Source organism: Syngnathus acus, chromosome 9 (assembly GCF_901709675.1).
Source record: "Syngnathus acus chromosome 9, fSynAcu1.2, whole genome shotgun sequence".
Classification (NCBI taxonomy): Eukaryota; Metazoa; Chordata; class Actinopteri; order Syngnathiformes; family Syngnathidae; genus Syngnathus; species Syngnathus acus.
In genome coordinates this window covers 6,966,275-6,991,965 of record NC_051094.1, presented here as the reverse complement: position 1 = coordinate 6,991,965, position 25,691 = coordinate 6,966,275, and the positions used below count along the sequence as shown (strand labels likewise).

The 25,691-nt window shown below is 41.8% G+C and overlaps 3 protein-coding genes across 9 annotated transcripts in view; 2 read left to right on the top strand and 1 right to left on the bottom strand.

The window, feature by feature from the left end:
* Nucleotides 1-31: 31 nt before the first annotated feature.
* ercc6l2 (excision repair cross-complementation group 6-like 2) lies at nt 32-10,526 on the top strand. Of its 6 annotated transcripts, none has more exons than XM_037259299.1 (20): nt 32-266; nt 485-894; nt 1,607-1,723; nt 1,910-2,103; nt 2,261-2,354; nt 2,458-2,525; nt 2,675-2,882; nt 2,958-3,098; nt 3,368-3,484; nt 3,633-3,752; nt 3,876-3,947; nt 4,713-4,858; nt 5,002-5,097; nt 5,166-5,265; nt 5,536-5,682; nt 5,867-5,944; nt 6,680-7,415; nt 7,484-7,638; nt 7,782-7,909; nt 9,324-10,526. In XM_037259299.1, exons 1-20 carry the CDS (start codon nt 239-241, stop codon nt 10,192-10,194), a joined length of 4,026 nt encoding a protein of 1,341 aa, XP_037115194.1. In that variant the 5' UTR covers nt 32-238; the 3' UTR covers nt 10,195-10,526. The 6 variants fall into 6 exon arrangements, with proteins under 6 accessions (XP_037115194.1, XP_037115193.1, XP_037115192.1 ...); XM_037259298.1 differs by having other exon boundaries at nt 482-894; nt 7,785-7,909; XM_037259297.1 differs by having other exon boundaries at nt 482-894.
* A 3,214-nt stretch (nt 10,527-13,740) lies between these two features.
* On the bottom strand, nt 13,741-19,545 carry hsd17b3 (hydroxysteroid (17-beta) dehydrogenase 3). Of its 2 annotated transcripts, XM_037258824.1 has the most exons (11): nt 19,125-19,543; nt 17,484-17,530; nt 17,124-17,199; nt 16,932-17,039; nt 16,758-16,825; nt 16,592-16,636; nt 16,294-16,328; nt 15,978-16,059; nt 15,837-15,902; nt 15,622-15,771; nt 13,741-15,081 (listed from the first exon to the last, which is right to left on the bottom strand). In XM_037258824.1, exons 1-11 carry the CDS (start codon nt 19,276-19,278, stop codon nt 14,956-14,958), a joined length of 957 nt encoding a protein of 318 aa, XP_037114719.1. In that variant the 5' UTR covers nt 19,279-19,543; the 3' UTR covers nt 13,741-14,955. The 2 variants fall into 2 exon arrangements, with proteins under 2 accessions (XP_037114719.1, XP_037114718.1); XM_037258823.1 differs by having other exon boundaries at nt 15,837-16,059; nt 19,125-19,545.
* A 1,012-nt stretch (nt 19,546-20,557) lies between these two features.
* Nucleotides 20,558-25,691, top strand: part of ipo11 (importin 11) — a 64,036-nt gene continuing 58,902 nt past the window's right edge. Inside the window, exons 1-3 of the mRNA XM_037258685.1 lie at nt 20,558-20,688; nt 23,243-23,392; nt 24,486-24,586. Coding sequence (XP_037114580.1) covers nt 23,255-23,392; nt 24,486-24,586 — 239 coding nt within the window. The 5' untranslated portion in view covers nt 20,558-20,688; nt 23,243-23,254. The remainder of the gene's footprint in view (nt 20,689-23,242; nt 23,393-24,485; nt 24,587-25,691) is intronic.

Sequence of the window (25,691 nt, the reverse complement as noted above, 5' to 3'; positions counted from 1 at the left end):
AGCTGAAATAGCGAAAGTGCCGTGACGAACGTACAAATAAGTAAACAACGCGGCTGGGATCATGGCTAGGCAACAGATGAACGAAGAGTCTCTATTCTCAATCATCAAGTCAAAACCTATTTTAGGAAAATGTTGTGCGAACAAGCGTTTTATTCTCCAGTAAATGAAGCATTAGGTATTTTGAGAAACAGCCCTGCCCAAATTCGCTGAGACTCGAAACGAGGGTGCTAACGGTAGCATGATGGAGTCTACCTCAGTTGGAGAAGGTTAGTAAAGCATACTTTTTTATTTCTAAACTTTTTTTGTCGGTATTCCTCCATTAATCGCCACCATTAGCGTTCATAAGTGTTTGCTCATTAAATACATAAAGCCTACAGAGGGTTCTTCTCAATCTAGTCAGCTGCGATGTTTACTTCTATTTTCGGACCTCCAAAACAAGAAGACTAGCTCACATTTACAGCTGATTCTATTCTTTTTACAGCAGCTTGGCACAGCCATCAGCCCTTGGTGCCTGATCACAATGACGACAGCCAGCATTTAGACACCACCCATAGACGAAACACCACTTCTCATTGTGATGACGATGATGCCACTGATGAGGACATTGAAGAGGAAGAAGCACAAGAAGATGAAGAAGATGCGGCATCAAAACAAACAAGATCTGATTTAAATAATTGGAATCGAGAGAAACCATTGTTTTCCAGTGGTGTGGAACATTCTGAGGCATGTGCTTCTTTAAAGCTGTGTGATGAAAGTGACGACAGTGTCCCTTACACCATCAACAGATACCTGAGGGATTATCAGCGAGAAGGCATCAAGTTTATTTTCAGTAACTACAGCCGTTCGAGAGGATGTATCCTGGGGGATGACATGGGCCTTGGAAAGACCGTGCAGGTATACACTGAAACAGCCTGGATATTTAGTAAACGTGTTGGCCAGAGTGCAAGAAAAGGCACAATATGCTGCATTTTCTGTTTGCTTGCCAAACGTGGAAGCAAAGGTACAATTTGTTGCTTCATGACTACGGTGGTTGAGCGGCTTGTCCAGTGACAGCAAGGTTGGTGGTTTGAATCCCGGTTCACACTGTTTGTTTTCAAAGTGTTCTTGACACTGGGTCCAGGTCAACATGGTAAATTAGATACTCTCCTCAATTGACTTACCCGGTTCAACAAAGAATAAATAAAACCAAATAAATAAAAAACAGGCAGTATGTTACTTTGTTTGTTAATCTTGCCAGAGTACGAGAAGAAGCATGAAATGGTGCTTTATTATGTTGCTGAAGTGCAAGCAAAGGCCCGATTTATTGCTTCATTTTGTTGCCAACCCACCAGTGAAGTGAAGGCTTATGTGTTTTTTTCGGTTGTCTTAAGTATGTGTGCTTGCTTGTTTGTCTTGCCAAAGTTCAAGCAAAGGCAGAATATTTTGCTTCATTATCTTGCCACAGCTCAAGTGAAGGTTTGTCAAAGTTAAACTGTAACAGGTAAATATAAAAAACACATCAAGTCATAATTTATCAAATCCCTTGAAGAAAGTTTAGGATATGTCATAGAAGTCAACACATTGAGAATAGTGGGGAATGTTTCTTCATATTGTTGTTTTGTTGCAGGTCCTCGGTTTCCTAGCGGCTGCATTGCACAAAAAAGGAACTTGGGAGGACATTGAGAACAACAAGCCCGACTTTCTGCAAAGTCAGATCCCATCCAAGCCAATGAAGCCAAATAAAGTGGGTGCCGCGTTAAGAGCATAAAAATTATTTCTAGGCAGGACGTTGACATTCAGATGACATGCATCCAGATGAAGACCGCATTAAGTGCAACTATAATGCGAGTGTGTGTGTGAGGGGGGAGCGGCGGGGATTGCCGTTGTCTGCAAATCTCATCAGCGCGAGTGTTTTTGCGATCTGTTGTAGCTTTTCCTGATTGTGGCCCCGCTGTCAGTGCTGTATAACTGGAAAGATGAACTGGACACCTGGGGCCACTTCCAGTATGCGGTGGTCCACGGGTTGAGGAAACAGGAGGAGCTGGCTCGCGTCAAGAAGGGCCGCGTGGAGATCACGCTCACCACCTATGACACTCTCCGCCTCTGCCTGACTCAATTTAACAAGTGAGAGACTTGAAGATGCAAGTACAAGACACAAATGATACTATCTGTATGCATCAAAGCTGTTGTTTGACCTGTGAAATTGTTTCAGGTACTGTTGATCCCTACAGTTTTCATTCCCATTTGTATTCTTCACATGACCTCCTCTTCTCTCCCGCAGCATCATCTGGTCTGCGGTGTTTGTAGACGAGGCTCACAAGATAAAGAATCCAAACTCTCAAATCACTCAAGCAATGAAGGCTCTCAAATGTCAGGTCAGATTTGGGCCTTATATTTCTACAGCACCATGTGTAGCTTTGAAATGAATCAGTCTTGTTCATTTTGTTTTGATTCTGCTTTTTTTTTTTTTTAACTCAGGTCAGAATTGGCCTAACTGGCACCATCCTTCAAAATAACCTTGAGGAGTTGTGGTGTGTTATGGACTGGTGAGTTTTTAATCTTGTCGCCATTTTCGGATCATTCAAAGTCGTACAATTCAGAATGTCATTCGACTTTGCTCAGTGGCATGTGTTTTGCTTTTTTAGTTCTGGGAACTGCGTGTAATTTCACTTTGTTGTTCTGTTCTTCCACACAGGGCAGTCCCTGGCTGTCTTGGCAACTTGGGCCATTTTAAGAGCAAGGTATCAGATCCAATTGAGCGAGGCCAGAGACACAGTGCAACCAAGCGAGCCTTAGCAACAGCGAGGAAGACCATCAAAGACCTGGTGAGGAAGATTTCCCATTGTTTTCTCCGAAGGACCAAATCGCTGATCAAGGACCAACTCCCAAAGAAGGATGACAGAGTAGGTAGTGTATTTGCCAATGATGATCAAGTAGCATTATAATGTGTTTTTTTTGTGTTTTTTTGCTGTGTTTAGGTGGTGTACTGCTGTCTGACTGATTTTCAGCAGACAGTCTATCAAACTGTACTGGACTCTGAAGATGTGCAATTGCTCCTGAAGTCTTCCGAGAAATGCGATTGCCAAAGCGGACGTTCTCGGAGGAGATGCTGTTATAAAGTCAGTCTTTTACAGCCCTTGGAATGCGGACAAGGGTTGAATAATTGTTTTTCTTCGACTTACTATAAAATCACGTGAATAACAACGTTTCAAATACAATGTTATTTGGTCACTACCAGCATTAGGTAACCAGGTTCAGTTTTTGTTTGCAGACACATCAGGAATAGGCAGATAAAAGATTTACTTGGTTGTTTGATTTCACATTTGACGTGAGAATAGTTCCTTCATTAAAAAGACAGTTTTTCATGACCCAAGTTCCTCCCTTGCAGCTGAATTCTGAGGGCGGGCCAGTAAAGGCACTATACTTCACTTACCTGTCCATCCTAAGGAAGGTTGCCAGTCACGTGGCACTGCTCCAGTCCACTGCAGGCACCAGTAAGAAACAGGTACAGGTGGATTCCACCTTTATGCATTTTCTATGATGCTTGGACTAACGTTTCTAAATCATTGTGAGCATTGTGTTGGCCCAATAACACTGAACGTACATTCCACTAATAGATTGGCTTCAGTGACACGCCTCATTTCTTCTTCTAGGAAAAGTGTGTCAGCGCTATTTGTCAAAAGGTGTTCCAGACGTTTCCAGACTTTAATCAGAGGTGCAAAGAGGAAGCATTTGAGGCACTGTCGGACCCGATGTACAGCGGCAAAATGAAGGTGCGGCACAGGGTTGAGGTTCAGTCATTTTGAAGGATCGTGGTCTATCTTTGTATCACAAAAATACAGTTGAGACTTCCCTTGTACTTGTATTATAATAATGAACTTATTTGCCCCTCTCAGGTTTTGCATCGGCTCCTAAGATTCTATCTGCAAAAGAAAGACAAGGTGCTCCTCTTTTCACTGTCAACTAAGGTGAGGGCTCTTTAAATTGTGAGCAGGTTCTCGTTTCGAATCATGGCTCAGGCCTACCCTTGTGGACAAGAGCATTAATCAAAATGCATGCACCGTTTATTTGTTCCAACTGTCACAGTCATAAAACTTATTTTTTACTTTATAGGCAACAATTTAGGTAAAATCTCAACAATATTAACTGTCATACAAATGAGAATATAATGCAAGCTATTCTCTCCTTTTATTTCCATTTCCTTTCAATTTTGGTCAAACTCCAACACTTTTTTTCCCTAAATTTGATTGAATTGTGTCTTATGACGTGTCCATTGTCTCACTGGGCGGGCAGCTGTCCCATAGGAAATTGGAAATTTGATGGTTTGTGATCTTTGCGGGCGGAATTTGGAGGGCGTCAACATTCTCAGATGCTGACTTGTAATCACAGCCGCTCAGCTTTTAGGTTTAAAACACTTAATTACTGCTGCTGTTAGAGCCCCCCCCCCCCCACCTTATTTATAGACAAAATACACGCAGCAGACGTGGCTCTTTCCCTCTCGCCTGACTGAGATTAGTCTCTAAGCCGCAGGGCTTTATAAGCCAAAGCAATTAGAGCTTTTAAGAAAGTGAGACACCACAGTGTCACCGGAGACTGAACGATAACATTAAGTCAGCGTTTTTATGGCAATCAGCCATGAGCTGTTCATGTTGATAATGATGCTTTCATTGACTCTTGTTGATTTAGCAATAGTACATCTTTAATTTGGAAAATAATTGTTTTGGTCACTGCAGCTTTTGGACATTCTGGAGAATTACTGCATGGCCGAGGGGCATGACTATAGCAGGTTGGATGGGACCACCAAAGCCAAGGAGCGAGTCTGCATCGTCAAAGAGTTCAACACCTCCTCTCACATCAATCTGTGCCTGGTGTCTACTATGTTAGTATGCACATACAAACATATTCCCCACAAAATGCAAAATGACTATCTATTAACTACGGAGATTGAGGGAGGGCTTTGTTTTAGATCATATGACACATTTATTCAAGTATTAAACATTTTTGGTATGTGACTCTTTCTAGGGCGGGAGGTATTGGTCTCAACTTTGTAGGGGCCAATGTTGTGATATTATTTGACCCAACATGGAACCCAGCCAATGACCTCCAGGCTATCGACAGGTTTGTCTGTTTTTTTCAGAATCCAGTGTTTTGTGCCACTATTTTAACATGATTTGCATGGTCCTTAGAGCATATCGCATTGGCCAGTGCAGAGACGTGACTGTTTTCAGGCTCATCTCTTTGGGGACTGTGGAGGAAATTACCTACCTCAGACAAGTCTACAAACAGGTACTACTGACGTGTGGTGAGAAATGATCAAATCTCGCTTTAAAAAAAAAAAAGATTTATTTAAATAGTAATAATATCCCAGTGAGACCCCAAAATAATTGCCCGACAACTGTCTCAAGGACCCATGCTCAAAACTGAACAGGAGGTCAGCCATTTTGGTTTGTAGCAGCCCTTCAGTATCCTAAAAAGATTAGCAATGCTAAAATACTAAAAAAAAGTACAGGCATTTTGAAATGAAGAATTATAGTCAAATTTTTTTTTTCAAAACAGCAATTGCAGAGCTCTGTTGTTGGTGTGGAGAGCCCACGGCGATACTTTGATGCCGTGCAGGGCGCCCATAAGGGGGAACTATTTGGGATCAATAACCTCTTCAGGCTACAGACCCAAGGCACGTGCCTCACCCGCAAGATACTTGAGGTAAGACGTGGTGTGGTTTTTACCTCAAATACAAAACTTTAGTCTTGAAAATATGACTCCAGTCTGGAAAATAAAGGACTTTGCGCGTTTCGTAACATCTTCAAAGTATTATCTGCCGTTTCCCTAATGCGAAGTCATTTTGCAATGTAAATGTTAAACATGCATGTATTTCTCCTCATTCCAGCGTGAAGGACAAGTGGCGGCGGGTGTCATGACAACCAGCACACACACAAAGGAGGAGGAGAAGACGCCAAGCGTTAGCGTGAGCAACTCTGCTTTTCTCATAGACTCAAGCACACATCGTTCCCATCCCTTGCTCGCACATCTTCTCTCCCCAGTGGCCCGCTCAAACCTCCCATTCCCATGCTAAAAACGGGGATACCTCATTGGGGGCCTTCCTGTGTGTCTGTCAACCGGTTGACTGATGAAACTGTGAAAGAATAATAAGCAACCACTGCAAGTACAGTATTATTATAACTGGGCAACAGTTAAATGAAGCGAAACAATTGTAAATAAAACCCTCTGATGTATTGGATTGAAAAATAATGACATCATACGATCAATCTAGGTTGCTGCACTGTGTCCAATTCCTTCCATCTGTTTCAAAATATCTCCTATCATCTTTAGTCAGGTTTATTTCTGAGTATTCGATTCATGGAAAGAATCGGAACTATACACAAACTAAAGCTGATAGCGGTTACTGTTCCACATGCATGCACGCAAATTCTCCCGATGTGGACAGATCTGTCCAGTGAATACGAAAAATCCGATCGTGGTTGGTGGTCCAAATGAAGTCCAAATATTTATAGCTTCTGGACATGTCAGTTCCTCATATTACATCATAATGGGAGCCTGTGTCGCATTGTGGTTTATTATGATTTGCTATTACCAACATCTGTTTTGTATCCCGCCAGGAATGTTCTCATAGGCCGTTTTTTTCATAGCTTCCGACCCTTTTCTATGCCAACGTACTCCTATGTTTTTTTTCTGATTACAGGAAGCTGGAGATGCATCGAAGGAGAGCACGGGTGCATCTAAGATCCCCGGAGGGCTTCTGGACTTCAGTAGCGAGAGTGATGATGATGTCGAAGAGGAGCGGGGACGTATGAGTGGAGCGGGTGGCGTGGATTCCTCCGCCCGGCCTGCTCCAACCAGTCTGCTGCAGCACGGTTTTGCCCAACTGCTCCAATGGCTTCACGCCATGCCGGAATCAGGTGAAGGTGACACAAGTTCAGGTAGTGAGGGGACAAGCACTTCGACCTCCAAAAGCTTCATTAAGGGAAGAAGCTCGTTAATAAATATAAAACCAGGGCAGAAGTCATGCAGGAGTAATTTAGAAGTGAGCGACGAGGAGAGCGATAGAAGTTCCAAAACTCCATTGCATCCCAAACAACGCCCCTTTGAACATTATTCCGATGAGTCAGACGATTTGGACATTGAGACGCTCACACGATCTAAGGATGGTAGCCGGAATTCTCACGAAAGCACAGTACGCAAAATACAAAGAAGAAAAGGACCCAGTAAAAAGAGAAACATAAACAGAGGCGCCATGTTCACCGAGGACATTGAGACCTGCACAACGTCAGAGGATGAAGGCATCACAAGTTCAGATAAAGCCAAAGCAGGGCACTCAAAAGATGGCTCAAGCATGGGTCGACGTGAAGGTGCTTCATTCACCTCTGTGAAAAGGCAAAAATATCCTTCATGCACAGGAACCATTGATACCCTCTTAGGTAAGAATGGGGAAAAAAATGTTAAGGAGTTGCATTTGACTAGAATTGCCTCTATTCCTGATTGGAAGGTGGGGTGCAGGAGGTGGCGTACACCCACTCCAACCAGCGCGTGGTGGGTGGGAGCAAAGCCGAGGAGTTGATCAGTAGAGCCGCGGTGAAGGATGTGTTTGAGCGCAAGATGTACTCTCAATTCCCTGCAAATGAGGTTCTCACCCCCGATGAGGTACACAACACACACAAAATCACTTTACAGTGCAGCCCTTTTTATTGCAGGATGGGTGGGTGCAATCATTTGGGGCTAAAATGAATGACAATTCGCAAGTTTGTTTTCGTCTCATTTTTTTTCAAAAAAATACTGTATTCCAGCAGAGCTTGCCAGAAACCCCACCCGACCACCAGCCTTGCCCCGCTCCTGTCACTTTCACCAAGAGCATCGTGCAGCACACCAGATGTAACACCTTCATCTTGGGGGAGACCCCTCTGGCCATACGTAGGTACGAAGATGTGAGGTGGGCAAAAAAAAGTGCGTATGTGTACCCTCCCAGACAAGTAGTGGATTTTACAGGGAGGGAGAATTCCTGGCAGTGTTGGGACGCAGGCCAAAACTCACTGCAGATTGAATGTCTAGCGCCCCCATCTGGGCCTTTGGAAATGGAGTGCATTCACACAGAGACCACCTCTGAGCTTGCCCCACCACCTTTTTCCCAGCATCCTGCCAAACATTGCACACTTGTGTTCAGACCTGAAGGTGCAGGGGAAAAAAAGAGATGCCCCCCCCAGGGACTTTACGACGGATATGCACGTACTTCCTAAAAAACATTTAATGTAGACGTTGCTCCAAAATACACTCATGAATGTGGGCACACACACGCACAGGCACCTTCTTTGGCTGTGATATCATTCCCCAGGTGGAAGAAGCTATCTCCGCCCTGAGGCACACCAGGGTGTGAAAACACATACCAGCCATATTGATTCCCTGTTCCGTTTAATTCAAGTCCGCACGGGGGGTTTTACTGCCATCACTTTTTTATTTATTGTTTTTCCAGTGAAAGCCACAAGTTGTATTAACCAACACCACCCGTTATACTGCCACACTTTGAAGTGTTTCTGTTCCTGAGTCCGGATAGACCACACTTTTAATAACAAGTGCCTTGGAGCGCCGGAGGAAAAAAAAAAAAAAAAGTGGAAACGCCTGACTATGTGGAGAAGTATTCATCTTGGGTCCCGCTTGATATGCCCGCAGAATATTTGTTTAATAGCTTGTGGCTTTTAAAAAAAGACACAATAAGTAGCACATGGTGCATTCAAAATACAGCGGAAGTGCCACAGTTGAAGACAATGCATTCTGGGATGCTGGCAGACATAAAAACAGAATTTCCTCTTAATATCAATTATATTTGGAACGATTCATACCAGAGAACTTTCACCGTCATGAAAGCGATATTTACAATAGAGGAAATGTTTCCTGCAACGTCCGTCCATTTTTTTATGTAGCAGAGTTGGCAGTGAGCTGGAGCCTTGCTTGCTCAGCTGACTTGCGTGAGAGGCGGGGCACTGGACGGGTTGTCAATCAAACAAGCTACATATAGACAAAACAACCTTTCATACATGCACACTGATGGGAATGTTGAGCAGTGGTTTCCAAACTATGGCCTGGGGGGAATTTGTGCCCCGCTATCTAAATTTAGTCACCCACAGCATTTACTGAAAAGTTTTGAAATGGAACATAGAGTGATTTACTGATATCACACATCATGGCAGATTTTTCTGAAAGATTTCCTGGAATACCAAATCATGCAATCTTTAAGAGGAAGATTCGAGGTCTGTTGCACTTTCGTTGACTCGGTAGCCGGATTAGCTGCAGGTGTTAAAAAGCTCACTGTGTCAAGTTTGTGTTTTGGTGCGTAGGCAGCAGCTGCAGGAGATGGCGTCCAAGTTGAATTTCCCCTCGGCCCATCAGCTCGCCGCCGACGTTCTGAGTAGCGACTCGTCTCAGAGGCTCGAATGGCTGAGACGCTATTACGTCACTCTCGGCCACCCTGAACTTGCCAGCTTCGTCACCAGCAACTTCCAACTGCCAGCCCAGACCCCATCTCCGAAAAACACCGTGACCAGAAGGCGTAAATCCAACCAGAAGAGTCCTCTACCCAAGAAAAAAAGTCAGCTGAAAGGGCAAAAAAATGCGGAGGAGTCTCCAAGTGATGTTCCAAATGTGGATCCTGAAAAGCGGGAGGAGGCGGTCAGCCGTGCAAGACGTCATGCGAGAACAAAGAAGGCTAGTGTGTCCAGAGCTGTTGGTGGTCTTGGTGGGTGTCAGGCCAGTAACCACAGCAGCAGTTGTCCAGAACCTCTAGAGCTGGCGGAGATTCCCCTCAACGTGGAGCAAAAGTTGACTACAATAGTTCAAGAACACTCTGAAAAGACTCCCCCTCAAGAACAGTCCTGCATTCTTACAGAACTCTTGGGCGACACCTCCATCCTGGATGACTTGTTCAAATCCAAGGGTCCCCCCCAAAAACCGTCCACCTCAGTCCTAGATTCTCCCACTTCATCTAGAAGTTCTGTAAACACGGGTACACGAGAAAAAACAGCAAGACGAGGCTGCAGGGACTTCTGGGACATTTTGAACGAGGGCAACGAAGAGAGTATCAATAGGCTCACAGACCTGGACGAGGTGCAGAGAGTTTGCCTCAAAACCAATTTGGCAGCTCGAGCTAATTCTGTGGAGGAGAGCAAAAGTCTCTGGAAGACCAATGACAAGTTTATATGGAAGAAATAAATCTTTTATGAATGTTTTGACTACTATTACCGATTTTGCTCTGACCATCCAATCAGCAGGTGAGAAAATGCTGATGTTAGATAAATTTGAAATCTGATGACTTAAAACTGCTCATTTTTTTAAAGTCATATTTAGGCCAGAAGAGAAGGTATTTTTTGCCCACCACTGCAAAAACAATGTGCTTATTGTTTTGCAGTTTTTCTTTACTGAAGGTCAATATTTATCTTTCTTTTTAATTTTTTTTAAAATTTTTGCGAACTGTGAGATATGAGATGAAAACAGACAAAGAGGGGTTCTTGGTATTTATTTGAATAAACTCACATTCCATTTGATTTTGCCACTCAGACATTTTGTGTGACATGTCTGTCACCATCTGTTCAATCCATTTTGCTCTATTGAATGAAAATCACTTTTTTTTTTATCCTCAAATATTTAATGTTGAAACAAGACCAAAAAAAAAAACATTGACTTTTTATTGATTAGTAACAATAATGTATTTTTTTTATATGAACCAATTACCAGAAAGTCCAGACTAACACAGATCTTGTGTGCAACATTAAATCATCATGGTGGTCACATTTCGGCCCAATAGAAAGTTTGATTCAAGTGCATTCAGGTCACACTCTGAGCTGTTTTATATCTTTCAGCCCCAGCGCAGACATTAACAGAGCTGCCCTAGTTGTTTATCTGTCACTAGAAAGTGTTGATAGCTATCGCTAAACAACAGCGGAGGTGCGTGGCTCAGCAGGAATATCTTTGTGTGCATGGGTGGTACGATGGCTGCTGTCTTCACTGTCACACCTGTTTACACGCCAGCCAGAGGAGAAGAAAAGGCCCCTTTCACGTTCACCTTTTTTCACTCTTCTATTCCACCCACAACTGCCTTTTTGTTTTAGATTCCGATCATTCATTTGGCAGCCGGTCGAAGTACGAGACAATGGAACGGCTCATCCACTGACTGACACTAGTTGGACCCACGCGGAGGTCAACTGGCTCGGCAAAGTGATGGTGTGCTATTGGTAAGCAGGCTTCACAAGTTCTGTGTTTCAGTGTTCAAATTTTAACTCCTTGACCGTTTATTGCCATTATAAGTTAAAGGTTACTGTTAAAGTGAACAAAACAAAATCAGTGACATAACGTGTATGTAATTAAAGCACACACATGCCTTCACCTACACCAATGTTAACATGCAATGGGAAACTCCATAGGCACGCGGGTAAACAATTAGCATCAACGTGGCAGGAACATCACCTTCTGCACACAAATGGTAAGGCAACACATGTAGACAGACAATACTACAATATCCACAGGCATTTGTATTCTTATCGTCTGCAAAGAACGATGACTATATATTGCTGTACTGCCTTGAGTGATATGGGAAATTGTCTCCAGTTTGTAATAACTGTTTTAATTGTATTCCTTGTTGAGGCAACCCCACAGCTGTGAGGCTTCATTTTCCCTCCCCAGTTCCTCAAATGGATTAGTGTGACAAGTGTTTACATTTCCTGCCAAAATAAGCTGAGTGTCAGTGAACGTGTTACAAAGTGGATGTGGTGACGCGGCCTTGTGTGGTTTATTTGCACAAGTCAAGATAGTGACACCTAATTTGATTTGATTTGTTAAAAAAAACGGCGAATGACCGATCGGCGGCCTTGATTGACCCAAGGGGCTCCCGACCCACCCAATCCATCTGTATGGCTCAGGTTTCCATATCCAGACTCCTCAATGCTCGGCATAGGCTACACAACAATGTGATGAAACACATCCTAAGCGTACACTGTCAGAAATGGAGGTTGAGCAGGAGTCAAGAAGTGTCCCTCAAGATGCAATCTGCATTCATTTTGTGTTGAAGGGCCAATTACTAGACTCCGGGGTAGGTAGCTGTATGTAGCTTTTCCAGGGCCAACAAAGTGCAGGTTTGTTCCCAAGCTGGAAAAGTCAAGTATCAAGGCTACCAAATACCGCCTCTGTGACCCCCAAAGCAGAGGTGGGGAACTGAGGCCCCCTCTGGTTGGAAAGGGAGGTCAACCCAAAAATATATTGTATGTGCCCCCACTTCCTAAAAAAGCAATTCTGATTCATATTGTGTATGTGGAATATGAGTTAAGCAAGAAACTCCACTCGTTTTTCAGTGGTTGGCCATTTTGCCACTTGCTGTTGACTGAAAATGTCATCACAGTTGCTTAGAGCTCAAGTAGCGACCAATCATGACTAGCCGCGATTGGTCGTTTTGGTGGATGTACCGGAACTAATTGCCGTGAGTGTGACAATAAACAAACAATAGTTGGAAAGATATGTTTTAAAAGTTTATAGAAGTTCAAATTAAGTTCAGCTGCAAAGGTTATAGTGCATTTGAGGTTTATCTTGAAAATTCACCCAAAAATTGATTATTAATTTTTTTTCCTGAGCAGCATTTGATGTTGCCCTTTGTGAGTGAAACGGTGTTTTCTCACGGGGGTAAATATTGAGGGAGCAGAAATAAACGTACGCAAGAAAGGCTGGATTTTTTTGAAGCTAAACTGCCGGCCTCTCTGTTGGGCTGCCAAGGGCCTGTGCGTCACTTGATCCATTGTTTAGCGTACGGAGGTCTCGCTAAGCAAGCGGCTGCCTCCGCGCTCCAGCTGCAGCCCCTGCGCTGTTTATGTTTGCAAGGCCCTTCGCCTTGAAGTGGGCCTACACAAGCAAAGCTGATCCATATGTGAGCGGCGGCCCGATGGAGAACTTTTTCTTCACCCTCTGTTCTTCTTTTAGTATTCCACCTCTTTTCCCGTCTCATCACTGGCTAATGATCCTTTTTCCGCCACAATCTTGTCTTCACAATCTGATCTTCCAAACTGGGCTTATCGTCGATGTGACCACAAAGATTTGCTTGAATTTCTCCTTTTGCTGTTCTAGTACTCATTACATTTTAATTGTCACCATATTTTTTTCACGAAAAGATTAAATGACAGCTGGGTTAATAGAAGATTGATAGCCGATAGCGGCAATGAGAACGACTTCCGTGTCTCAACTCTTGGCTCATAGCTGGAAAAAGGGCCGCTGACCTCGTCTCCTGGGTGGGCCACTGCTGCCGTGTGCTTGTGTTGGATCATCTTTGGACCGTTGCGTTTACTGAGACAACAGGCAAGGCGTGTCCATGTCACACAGGCAGCATCCTCAAAGACATCGCTCCCTCCTCCTCAATTTCCTTCCACCCATGTCCCGCCTTCAACGCTTCTAACACGCGTACGCTCCATCACTCATATGGAGAGTGTCCTCCAGCATGACCACCCACGGGTTTTGTGACGTGAAAACAACTTTCCCTTGACTTCCACTCACTTCTCGAGGCCACTTTTATGGAGAGTTTGTGCTTAATTGTGATCTGTTCCATCAGTAGCCCCCAGCTTTTTTTTGTACTACCAGGAGTCTTTTTATATTGCCCTAAAATCACATGGACTAGAAAATACAACATAGTGCATGATTCAGAATTGATCAAGAATATTACAGTGACCAGGGGCGTACAAATGGGGGGACAACAGGGGCCCATACACACATAATGAATCTGAATATTTTTGTCCATATTTATTAGTCAAAAAATCCCTTTATACAAATAAAGCCATTAGTGCAATGCAACAGCCTGGTGGTTGGGGGATGCTTGCACATTATTTTGTGAGTGAACAAGTACTATGATTAAAAGTGCTATTCAGTCGCTTTTGAAAAAATGGTAAATTACAAGGTAGCACAAAGTCGTGGCATCGCTAAATTGCAGAGCACTTGAGGTGAGAAAAATCCCCTCCCACCTTTGGTTCTTTTGTAAGAGGAGTAACAAAGTTTTATTTCAGCTATACACGCTATAAACATACACACACCTGGAAATCCCCATGTAAGCATCACATTAAAGTAAAGTACAGTAGAGACAAAAACTTTGCCAATTAAGTTTTGTTTCATGGGATGTAGCTGACTTATTTTTACCCAACATACATACCTGCACAAGCTTATCAAATGATGCCCCCCCAAAAAAAAATAACTTAATGTAGCCAAGGCACGTTACATCAGATCTCATGACAAACAAGCAAACTAAAGTATGCCATGAAGTATACTATGTTGAATAGATAGAAGGAGGTTGGGATGGGATAGCATACAAATAAGACAAAATTAAATAATTTTTAGTGCAGTGGTTGGACGTTACTGGTCTATGATTCTGTGCACTGATTTCATATTAGTTGCTTTACCTGCAAGTGAAAAAGATATTTCAGCCACATTAAGTATAGAGTCATCTATTAAAGTAATACACCACAGCAAATTAAAATCACAGTAAAATAAACAGTGAAATGAAGTACTTCTCTGACCTTACCAATACTGAGTTTCATTATTTACATTTTTGCTTTTGTTAGTGCGAACCAATTCAATAGAATCCTCCCAAATATGCATGAACCCATGACAATGTTTTTCTTGTCTGCACCAACCAAAAACAAATCTAGAATTCTTCTTCTAAAAGGTCTCAGACTTATAATATATAATATATATAATATATAATATCCATAAGCACAAATCCTGTCCTCAGCCACAACGGGTATCATCCAAAGACTTGCCTTTTTGCACCCTCTAGTGGCCTCATTAAATATTGCACTACACGTTAAAACTTCTTAAGTGAAGCTGCAACAACTTTACATGATTTCTAACTGGAAAACATATTCCCAACATCACAATCGATTCTGTCTGATTTTGGACATTCTACTGTCAATGTATTTGACTCGGCACTGTTATGACACTCCTCCTCCTTTAGGTTTCCATTATTACTGCTCTGGATCTCTTTTCTGCTTGTTTTTTCTCCACGTAGTCCTTCATACCTTGTAGCATAAAGTCTGAATGGAGAATCTTGAGTGGGATAGAGAGTAGTAACCAGCCCTGTGCGTGCACATGTACAATAGACAAATTATTTTCTTGTTCATTGCATCCAGAAAGTGTTCATAGGGCTCCACTTTCTCCAAAATTTGCTATGTTACAGCCAAGATAAAAAATGTGGCATCGGGATAACTGTGATTGCTGACAGAGCTTGAGAGATGTGGCAAAGGAATGGGCCAAACTGGCCACAGTTACGGCAGAGCAAATCACAAACAGAAAAAAGAAGCAAACAAAAATATCACAAAAAATATAAGCAAAGAAAATAGCAATCACAAACAAAAAATAATCCCAATTAAAAAAAATGTCTAACATAATATACTAAAATTAACATGCTTGATATTGAGTGTACATAATTTAATATGTACAACATGGATGAATATTGGACATTATGTAAACTCCATATTCTTTATAAAGAACAACATGAAATATTTGTGTGTCTGTGGGGGGGGTTGTTCTACTTTGGAATGAGGCTGTGAGATAACAAAACATGGACAAAGTGAAGCGCTCTGTACCAACATCTTAGTATAACCGAGTCTTCCTTACCAGCAACATATGACAGATGCTGCCGTAAGTTTTGTCCCCAGCTCTGATATACTGCAGCGAGCTCTCCACAAAATCCCGCGGGGACAGCATGGTCACGTTGGTTTTCTGGTAGCCCGCCATGCGAGTAGAGACCCCAAAAGGTGTGACTGCCTAAGGAAAAGGTCAAAGAGAAGCTCGACTAATTGTTTCCCCGCCCCTACTTGAAAAGGTTGCACCTGTATAATTATGCCTTTATCTTTGTACTCAGCGTGAAGACCTTGAGAAAATCTCTCCACAAATATCTGCAAAAGTGATACGCACAGTTTAATGAGAGTAACAACACGTTTGGAGCCAAAGAGAGGTTGAACGATACTCACTTTGGATGCAGAGTACAGCGAATACATAGGAAATGGAATGCTGGCAATTCCGGATGCAATGTTTACTATCACACCTTTTCTCCTGCATACCACATACACACAAACTTCAACCACTGGTTATTAAATAATACCAATGAGAGCGGGGAATTTTTATCTTTATCAACGGAATGGATCACAAATCGTTGTGCAGGTGTATGTGGCCGGTTGGTGCCGCTGTGTTTGCTTTTGGTTTTTATGGTCATTCGTCATCTACTACTAGCAGCCATTATAGTAGTATAATTTGTTACAGCAAATGAAGGAAACCTGAAAAGGAAACCTGTTTTCCATGCCCGGGAGGATTATTTTGCACATCTGTTGCAAAGAGAAAGAGAGAAAGATTTTAGGGCAATGCAAAGAATTTTGTTGTTAGAGCTTTACTCTCAAATGGCAATTTTTAGATTTTTGCAAATGTATTAATTTGTTCAAAGTCTTCGCTTAAGACTGCCTACCTTCGACAAAATTAATTTTTCTCTCTGTTGTTATTATCAGAATTTTGAGACCCTCCCCCCAAAAATGTGTGTAAGTCCTAATTGTATCACTTTTGGGACCTTTGAATGTGGAGGTTGGACACTTACCTTCACCATGGTTTTCACATTACAATTGATCACCCTCGTGATTGTCTGAAAGGGAAGACAACAAGCATTGTAATCATTTCATCTTTGAGAAGAAAAAACTGTGCAGTGTCAAAAGTTTCTCATTTTCTGTCAAGCAAATATACTTGCAAACTCGGCCGCCACTAACCTGGTCCAGATCTTCACCTTCGAGGAATCTGCGAGGGACCGCACTGGGCACCATGCCTACATTGTTGACTAGCACACAGTCGTAAAAAACAGCTTTGATGAATTGCATTTGATAACAATTTGCACGCATTGTATAGTTGTACTGTGATAGCAAATTATCATGCTGAAGTTGTACCTAATACACCGACATCCAAGTACTTAAGATGCTCCTCAATGTCAGTGAAGATATTGTCGTTGGTGAAGTCTGCCACGACCACTTTAACCACCCGTTGTGTAGATTCACCTGCACATGGACACACGATATCTATACTACCCAAGGCTGTTATGACACTGGTAGATACTGAAAATAAAATGAGGTAGTCCTTACTTATTTCCTTGGCCACCTTGTCCAAAGTCACTTTGGTTCTGCTCATAATCACCACGTTCATTCCATGTTCAGCCAGCTAATAGTGGGACAAAAAGAGGTAAAGCATCGACACAGTACTACTTTCCTATCATGACAGAGTTCTGGTGCCATCTTGTGGCATCTTGGGGTATTTCAAAAAGATGCAAAATATCTAAGGTGTTCAGTGAATAGTTGAAGATAGAGTCCACAGAATAAAAAAAAAGCGAATAGATGAATTTGTGAAAAGTGACACAAATATTAAAAGTTTGATGTCATACATATTGGGTTTGAAATTAATTTAATAAAAGGTTATGTCCAATCCCAATTGAAATAATATTTTACCGCAAAGGCGTATTGTCTTCCTATGCCCTCTGAAGCACCGGTGACCACTGAAACAGAAACACTTTGTTAGTTGACTTAGCATTCCTCACTACAAGGATGCATTGGTATCATCATGATGTCAAAGAGAAGGCTTGTGTTTACTGATTCATCACATTCGAGTTACGTTCTGTACTTACACCGTGTTCCTCTGATAAGGAACGTGCGGAGAACATGTCCAACCTGCCACTACCCTGTCATCTCCTTAGGCCCTGAATACTTAGATAACAATTTTCCGTTCCAGCAAGCTTTTGGGGGGCTTCCAAGTCAGTTGTGACATACTGGAACTGTTATAATAAAAGAGTGGGTCAGCTATGGAAGGAATGAAGAAATAATTTTAACCAGCTAAAATTTTGTAACTTTTTTTTTAAACAGACAAATAAACACATTTCTGGGAGGGTCTAACCAACCAAGTCTGATTTGTGATTGGATCTGGGAGTTAAGGGGCGGAGACTGTGGAGCAGACTGACTGGAGCTCACATGTACGATACCAAATAAATCTCAGGTCTTCTGACTGTTGGCCTGTATGTATGTACGTACATGCTATAAGGTTACTATGTGGTATAATTTTTAACCTATAATAGGGAGTCATGCACATCGAGGGAAAATCTCATTTTGTGGTGTAAATATGGCAGAATTGCTGGTGTAATTTCCACCAACCAAGGTTTAAGGAGTAGATCAAGACGATTTGCAGTTCGACTTATACCCTTGTCTCCGAACTGCGCCTTATATTTGGAGGGTCCTGTCGTTAAATGATCCTTCAAATTAAAATGATTCAGAAAAATGAATGAAAATAATTTTTAGACTACTGTGCAGTGTCACTGTTTTGTCTGTCACACTGTGCTGGAATCCCTTGTCAAACAATGTTAGGGTTAATGACCCTTTGCTTTGGGCATGACCAAAGTGTATGGGAATATTACTTTTCCACAGGGTTACTGTTTAATCCCACTAAAAATCCGTCACAGGGAAATGCTGTCAACTTTAGAAGAAACTGTTGGACCAGTTACAGATGGCAAGTGACTGCTCGTCTCTCCAGACTAATCGTTAGTACAAATTAGTTTCACAACTCTGACACTGCCAAGCAGCTCAGATGGGAAAAGAATCCAGTAATTCACGCAGGTATTAGATCTTCCGGATTGCCATAATCAAAGACACTGTTGGATTCCTGTCTGACAAGTATTTGAATAGGCAATTCTGGACTTGTGGTGTGTTTGTTGACACGATTGTTGCCACACAGCTGTGAGCCAATGTGCCAGATCATTACATTTAGAAAGATTAGGCACAATGATTAATTCTTGGTTTGCAAGTAAATCATGTCAATGTCATGTCAATTTGAGTGATTCGAAAAGCAGGTTAATTTAAGAATGTTTTGTTAAAATGTTTTAATCATGACCCATATGATGTTTAGGAATCTAGATTTGGGTCATTTTTGGGGACAATTTAGTTCCATCATTTGTTTTGTAGTGGAGGTTACAGTGTCAACTTTAGCAAGAAGAAAAATAATGTGAAATGTTGATTTACTGAATGGTTAACCTCAATCTATATCTAATCTGTTCCCATATAGTTTATGCTACACATGCACACTCACACACACAGCATGCTTACCTGCCCATTCTCCCATGGACAAAAAGAAAGACTTTGGCACCGGAAACCACCTTTTGGGATAAAGCATCCTTGTAAAAAGAAGCAGCTTCGCTCCATAGTAGATGAAAACGACAGCACCGAGAGTAGTGAAAAACCATTCCATAAAGTTCTTCATGCTTGTCCGGCACCTGAGGCACAGTGCTGTTCCCACCGCTGCTGCTGCTGCTTACAGCTGTGTTTGTGCTCCAGTCAGGATCTCGATGAGTGATGCAACCAAAATATATATACACAGAAAATAGTGATCTTTGCCAGAGAAGACACTCCCTTGTATGGAACAACACACACTCTCTCTGCCCCCCTCTGTCCAACAACTAGTGAACATATCGTATCTGTCGGTGTCAGCCATTAAATGCTCTAAGGCATGTGACTAACTTTGGTACAAGTCTTTTTGGAGAGAGAGGCACAACTTGAAAAACTGCATTTGTCAAACTGCAGTGTGACTAAGATGTTGTGTACAAAGGTTGATTGCTCACAGTCCATTTACTCTGGATAAATGAATGGATGCATTGATAAAAAGTTAACACACCCCGGTCCAAATGCCATATTTTTACGAGAGGGTGGCATAATGTGAAAATGAAAGCCCGATAAAATGGATAAAACCAAGTGGATTCATCTGCTTTATTTACAGTTGCAGTCATCAGAATACCGTGTTTAGACTACTGTGGGCTCAGAGAACATATTACTGCGGGAAAATAACATTTCTTACAAATAACCCTTTAAAATGGACTAAAATATAACAAAAGGCAATATAAATGGCTTTTATGAAGTGTAATCACTGTATGAATTTGCAATTCATGTGTTATATGTGTGCCTTCAAAGGGTATGATAGATGCAGTCATGTGCTCAAGGTTTTATTTGATCAGAAAACCCATTTTAAACATAGAATAGATCTTTATTGTCATTGTCACACATGTACAACGATTATTTACTTATATACTTATTCAACAAATGCAATTTGCACAAAAAAACAACAACCCAGCCTTTCAAAGAAAGCTTTAGTAGACGTGTGTGACGTCATGCACGCTGTAATCATGACGCCTCTGATCCACTGGCGAAATTTTGCCATGATTAAAAGTAATTAATCAAATTTCATTTTCATGCATTTTCCAAGCAAAACCAAAGAGCACATTCTTCCAAAATAACAGTATATATATATATATATATATATATATATATATATATATATATATATATATATATATATATATATATATTTGTTTTTTTTTTAATATATAACTCGTTCTAAAAAAAAAAAAAAACCAGAAGGATTTTACTTACGGACAATGCCAAAATACAGGCGGCAAAGTTTTATTATCAGCGGAAACCGCAATTTAAATCAATGCATCGGTTTCCCCATCTGAAGCGTCATTTTGCCACTGACGTCATCAAAGCGCGCCGCGTTGTGGAGCTGGCGCCATTCTAACAAGCGTGTGTCCCCCCATCTCCCTGCCGGAGTACCACTAAACACAGCTTTACTTGCAATTTACCTACTTCTGTATTTTCTCATCTGCAGTCAATCTTTTAGGTGAGTCCCGTAGCATTTTCTCGAAAATGTGTTGTGTGCTGATTTCAGATGATGAAGACATTATTGGTGGCTAAACGTGCATTGCTCTCATCTTATCTGTTATTCAATAAGTTTAGCTCCCTTGTTAGCCTTAAAGTTAGCTTTGCTGTTTCGTATATTGTGTGTTTTGATCAAATGTCATTACTCTCTTAACGAGTGACACCAAAAGAGGCCCCTGCGAATAAGCCTCCGCTATGTGCAAATCATTACATGACTGTACGATCTGGTCAATCGCGGATCATACATCAGATTTAATCGTGATTTTAGTGTATGGTGATTGTATTAAAAAAGCCAAATGGTCAGTTTTAGGTGGGCTGGGCTGAGAGGCCCGTATTTGGGATCTCCAATGGCATGGCTAACAAGCTTGGACACCGTTTGTGGCTTGACAAGCGGTGGTCTTGTTGCTAACATTTGACAGCTGCACAGCATAAAAGGATGACACCTGCATGTGTCTGTGATGTAGGAATAAACAACAGTGCAAGTGTAACTATGAAATGCATGTAGTGGTGCAGGCTAGATAGGCTTTCTAACCTGGTCCGTGTCCGGTTTGGATGATCAGGTGGTCTTTTGTGAACTGTGATACTGTTAATTTTTTTTCAGTGGCTTTCATATCTTAAATTGAGACAGAGGTGGTATTTGTTGTTGGTGGTTGTTTGTCTTTAATGTTTTCTTGACGTCATAATTTAAAATACAAAATAAAATGATCAAGATCTTTGTCCATGTACATCCGTGCAGTTATGTTCACCTAAAATGTATAAACACAATTCAAGCTACTTCATAATTACCCCCATAAAGCACATGAGTAGCCTGTGAGCCTGTTCTAAAAATAGCTCACCAGTGATGGGACATTGTGTTTTCCTAGGAAGGTTAAGACATTGGGACAGTGCTTCTCAATTATTTTCTGTTATGCCCCTATAGGAAGAATAATATATCCCCCCAACTAAGTGATTACAAGTAGTATCGTTTGTCTATAAAATTGTAATGAGTATGACATTGCATCCTAATTAACGTGTTTCCAAGCGGACCTGCCCTACTGTTGGAGAAAAACAATTGTAATAATATTAATAATAATAAATAATAGTAATAATACAGTAATAATTTAGTAATAACTAGACTTTATGCAATCAAAAGGAATATTTTTTCAAATCTAGATGTGTATTTAAAGACTTTATTAGGTGTTATTTGTAATTAAAAACAAATATTTATATGTAATTAATGGTGAGAATGTTTCAGATGTTAACCACACCATCACCAGTGATTTTTTTTCAATCAAATTTAATATTGTCGTTTAATAGTTATTTCAATTCTATTTTTTTTTTTTTTTACATTATTGTCTTAATATACACAATATTGTCTTAATATATGAATATACAGTAATTTCAGATAGGACTGCTAGCACCCTTGCTAATGATCATGCCAAATTCTATCACCTGTAGCTCTTAATAGTCCCATTTAGAAATTTACTATTTAATGCACGCACACATGCGACACTTGTTGATGCTCAATGTTCCAGCATTCCAGCAAAACATCCCTTTCAATGTCAACTACTGTCCTGAAGATGGCAGTGTTGCTCAATGCGAACTCATCTCCTTGCCACCCTCCGCCAAATGGACAAAAGTATTGGGACAAGCGGTCATTATAATGGATGGAATCTGGCCACTTCTTTATGTCTAGAACAGCTTCCGCTGGTGGAACAGTAAACCATTTTGACCCAAACTGTTTCCACATGAGTGGAGGCATACAATTGTCCAGGATGTTGCGATAAAATCACACATTAAGGTCCAGTAGAACTAATAGTCGTAATCCCGCCTCATTATAACTAATTGACCTAGAGGCATGTCTCAAAATTCTTGTCCACACACTGTGCTCCATCCTCTGCTGGCCTGAAACATTGCAGCCTGTTAATATTCATTAATATTAAATGTTTGGAATTAAGTGCCTGTCAACTGATCTTGACTTCAGATTCCTCACAGAATGAGGCAGGGGAATAAAAAAGCAACCCCTCTAGGGTCGGTAACCTTCACAGGTTTTCACATGCTTCAAAAAAGACATCACTCCCTAACTACCCTACTATTAGGCACGAAAGTCCCATTATTGAAAGTGACGGACTCATTCATTGTCTTTTAAGCTCAGTGAAGATGATTGTGGACCGTGAGGCTTGAACATAATTGAAAGCAGTCATGGAGACAATGACAATGTGCGTGTTGAGGTTAATGGCTTGGTTTGCCTTAAAATGGGGGCAAAATATTTTGCAATTCAATTTGTTCCGTGACATGTTGACTTCCGATTGAATTTCATTTTAAAACAATTTCTCCCATAGGAAATAATGGAGAGGGAATTGTTGTGTGTCACTGACTAAAGTGTTGTGAAACATTTCTTTTAGTTTTTTCTTTTCTTTTTAAGTTTTTGTTATTTTCACTATTATTTTGCAAAATAGTATTCTAACAGTCCCTGTGAAAATCAGAACTTTTACGCAGCAAGAGCATTGAAACGTCTCTGTCTGTGTTCCTTTCAGGTATATCCAGCTATGGATATAGACGGTGCCAGTTCGGTGGTGCTGAAGACGTTAACCCAAGCCACCAGTCAAGACACGGCTGTGCTGAAGCCCGCCGAGGAGCAGCTCAGACAATGGGAGACGCAGCCGGGCTTCTACTCTGTCCTCTTGGTGGGCAAGAATTATTGATTGATTGAATATTTATTGGTCCCCAGGGGTGGGGAAATTCAGGCCCCAGCAGTATCCACACCACAGAATGGGTATACAAAAGACACACATGGCATGAGCGCAACTCAATAACTCTCATAAGGCTGCCACACAACGGCGCCACAAAGAAAGTCAGAAAGTGCTCAAGATAAAAGCCATCAAAGCAAAACAAAGCTAAAAGACAAAGGAAAAAAAGTAACAGCGGCCAACCAGCACCCCCAATACAAGAGAAAACCCCAAAACACACAAAATAGCCTCCACGGGGTCCATCGACAGGTGTAAGGGCAGTCCAGTTCAACGGCGCCCAATGGACCGTGGTCGTGAATCGGTGAAAACATCACAAAGCAGGCAAACGTGTGAGCAGCGTCCCGGGCACCCAGCTGGGGCACGTGCAGATGGTCACCACGGGGCTAGCATGGCGAAAGTCGTTGGTACCGACGAGCACGAGGGAGCGGACTCCCCACAGGGGTTGCGGCTGCAAGGCCAAGGCGAGGGACCCGGTCATCACTGGCCGGATAAGCAGGAAGCCGTCGTAGAGTTACGCTGGCTCAACCGATGATCCCGGTCCCAGGAAGAAAAAAAATAATAATAAAATACCCGATCCGAAGAGATACCGAGGTGCGGTAGAAGGCACCAGCATCGCATTTGAGTTCAATATTTCTAAACGGGTCATTTGCTTTAGACACACGATTTTTGAAATGCAGGCAATACGGGGTGATTATGGAGCTGCATTGAGACTCCGCAAATAAACTCAACGGCAAAATGTGATGTATATGATTAAGTCTCAGGGCTCTTGCTGACTGCCTTGCATTATTATTATTAAGCAGTCTCGACCTCTCTCGGGTTTCAGCACACCATAAGTTACACGTAAGGTTTTATCGTGTTATTATTTATTTGAATGAATACAAATTTTTTATTTTCGGTTGTAAAGAAAAGAAAATAGTTGCCTCGAGTGATGTCATACTTGTGTATAAATACTTTCAATTCGGACTGTCACAAATAAATCGTTTTGGAATGGATTATCCGATTACACCATTGATTCCTTGTTTGGCTTCAGAACATCTTCAATAACCATATGCTGGATGTGAACGTGAGATGGCTGGCAGTACTCTACTTCAAAAACGGCATTGACAGATACTGGAGAAGAGTGGCCCCTAAGTAAGTACATGTTTTTCACTTTTTAATGCCTCCCTTGCTCTCCTCCTTTGCCGCTCTCTTTATTTCTCTCGTTTTATGGCGTTCATCTTTGTTTTGGTTCCATTTTCCCGTTACAGCTCTCCTATGTGTATTGTGCCTTTATTACCGTCTTCACTGCTACAGCTTGTGTCTTCCCTCCCTGATTATTTATATATACCGGGCTTTTTGTCTTTTTAATGCATGCCGATCCGTGTGGCCTCTGTGCTTCCACCGAGCCCCGTGTGTCTTAGGCTACTTTATGAGATGACTCTAGTTGGATTTGAATGAAGCATTGCTCCATAAATCCACAGGACAGCGGCTGGCCCGAGGTCTTTGGTTCTGCCTCAGCAATCTTTGTGTTAGGCCACTTTGTTTCCCGCTGTTATTTCCTTCTTCTCAACCGTCTCCTCTTCCTCCCTTCGACCAAGTTTGTTTTGCAGCTGTCGGTAGTTTAGTGAAGTCGCTTTCATTTTTTAGAGTGCTGTGTAAGGTTTCTTTGGCCACCGTGTAATTTGATTACCTTTGGGCTCATTGCCATGAATTGAAGCGTGATATGGCGCGATGAATGTGGTGTCACGGTATGAAGCGCAGGCCACGTTATGACTCTGTTGCACCGCGTTAATAAGTGTATCTGACAACGGACTCGGAAAAAAATGGTCTTGTAACAGCCCCATTTGTGAGATTGTTTTGAGCACAGTCTGTTCTGGCCCACCGGAATCAACTGATTGTTCGTCTTTATCCAGCCATTGATTTTTCCACAGCACTTTTCACCTCCGGTTGCCCAATGCCGATGTATATTTGAATCTTTTGCTCATTGCCAGCATGCGTGTAAATCCTCTTTTACTGAAGCACATGCCGAGGCATCGCAAATTGTCGCACCCTCCATGTGTACCTCCTTCTCCTCGCTCTGACTGCTCAGTGATGCATCGCCGTGATCATCCAGCACTCCCCCTACTCCAGTAAGCTTCAGCTGCAGCTAAAATCTACAGCTTAATTTTCTTTGGTATGTTTTGCAAATTCGTTGCACAAAACAGCAATGGTAAGAGCGTCAGTCGCAATTTTGAAGATGTTTTATGGAGGTAGAGGA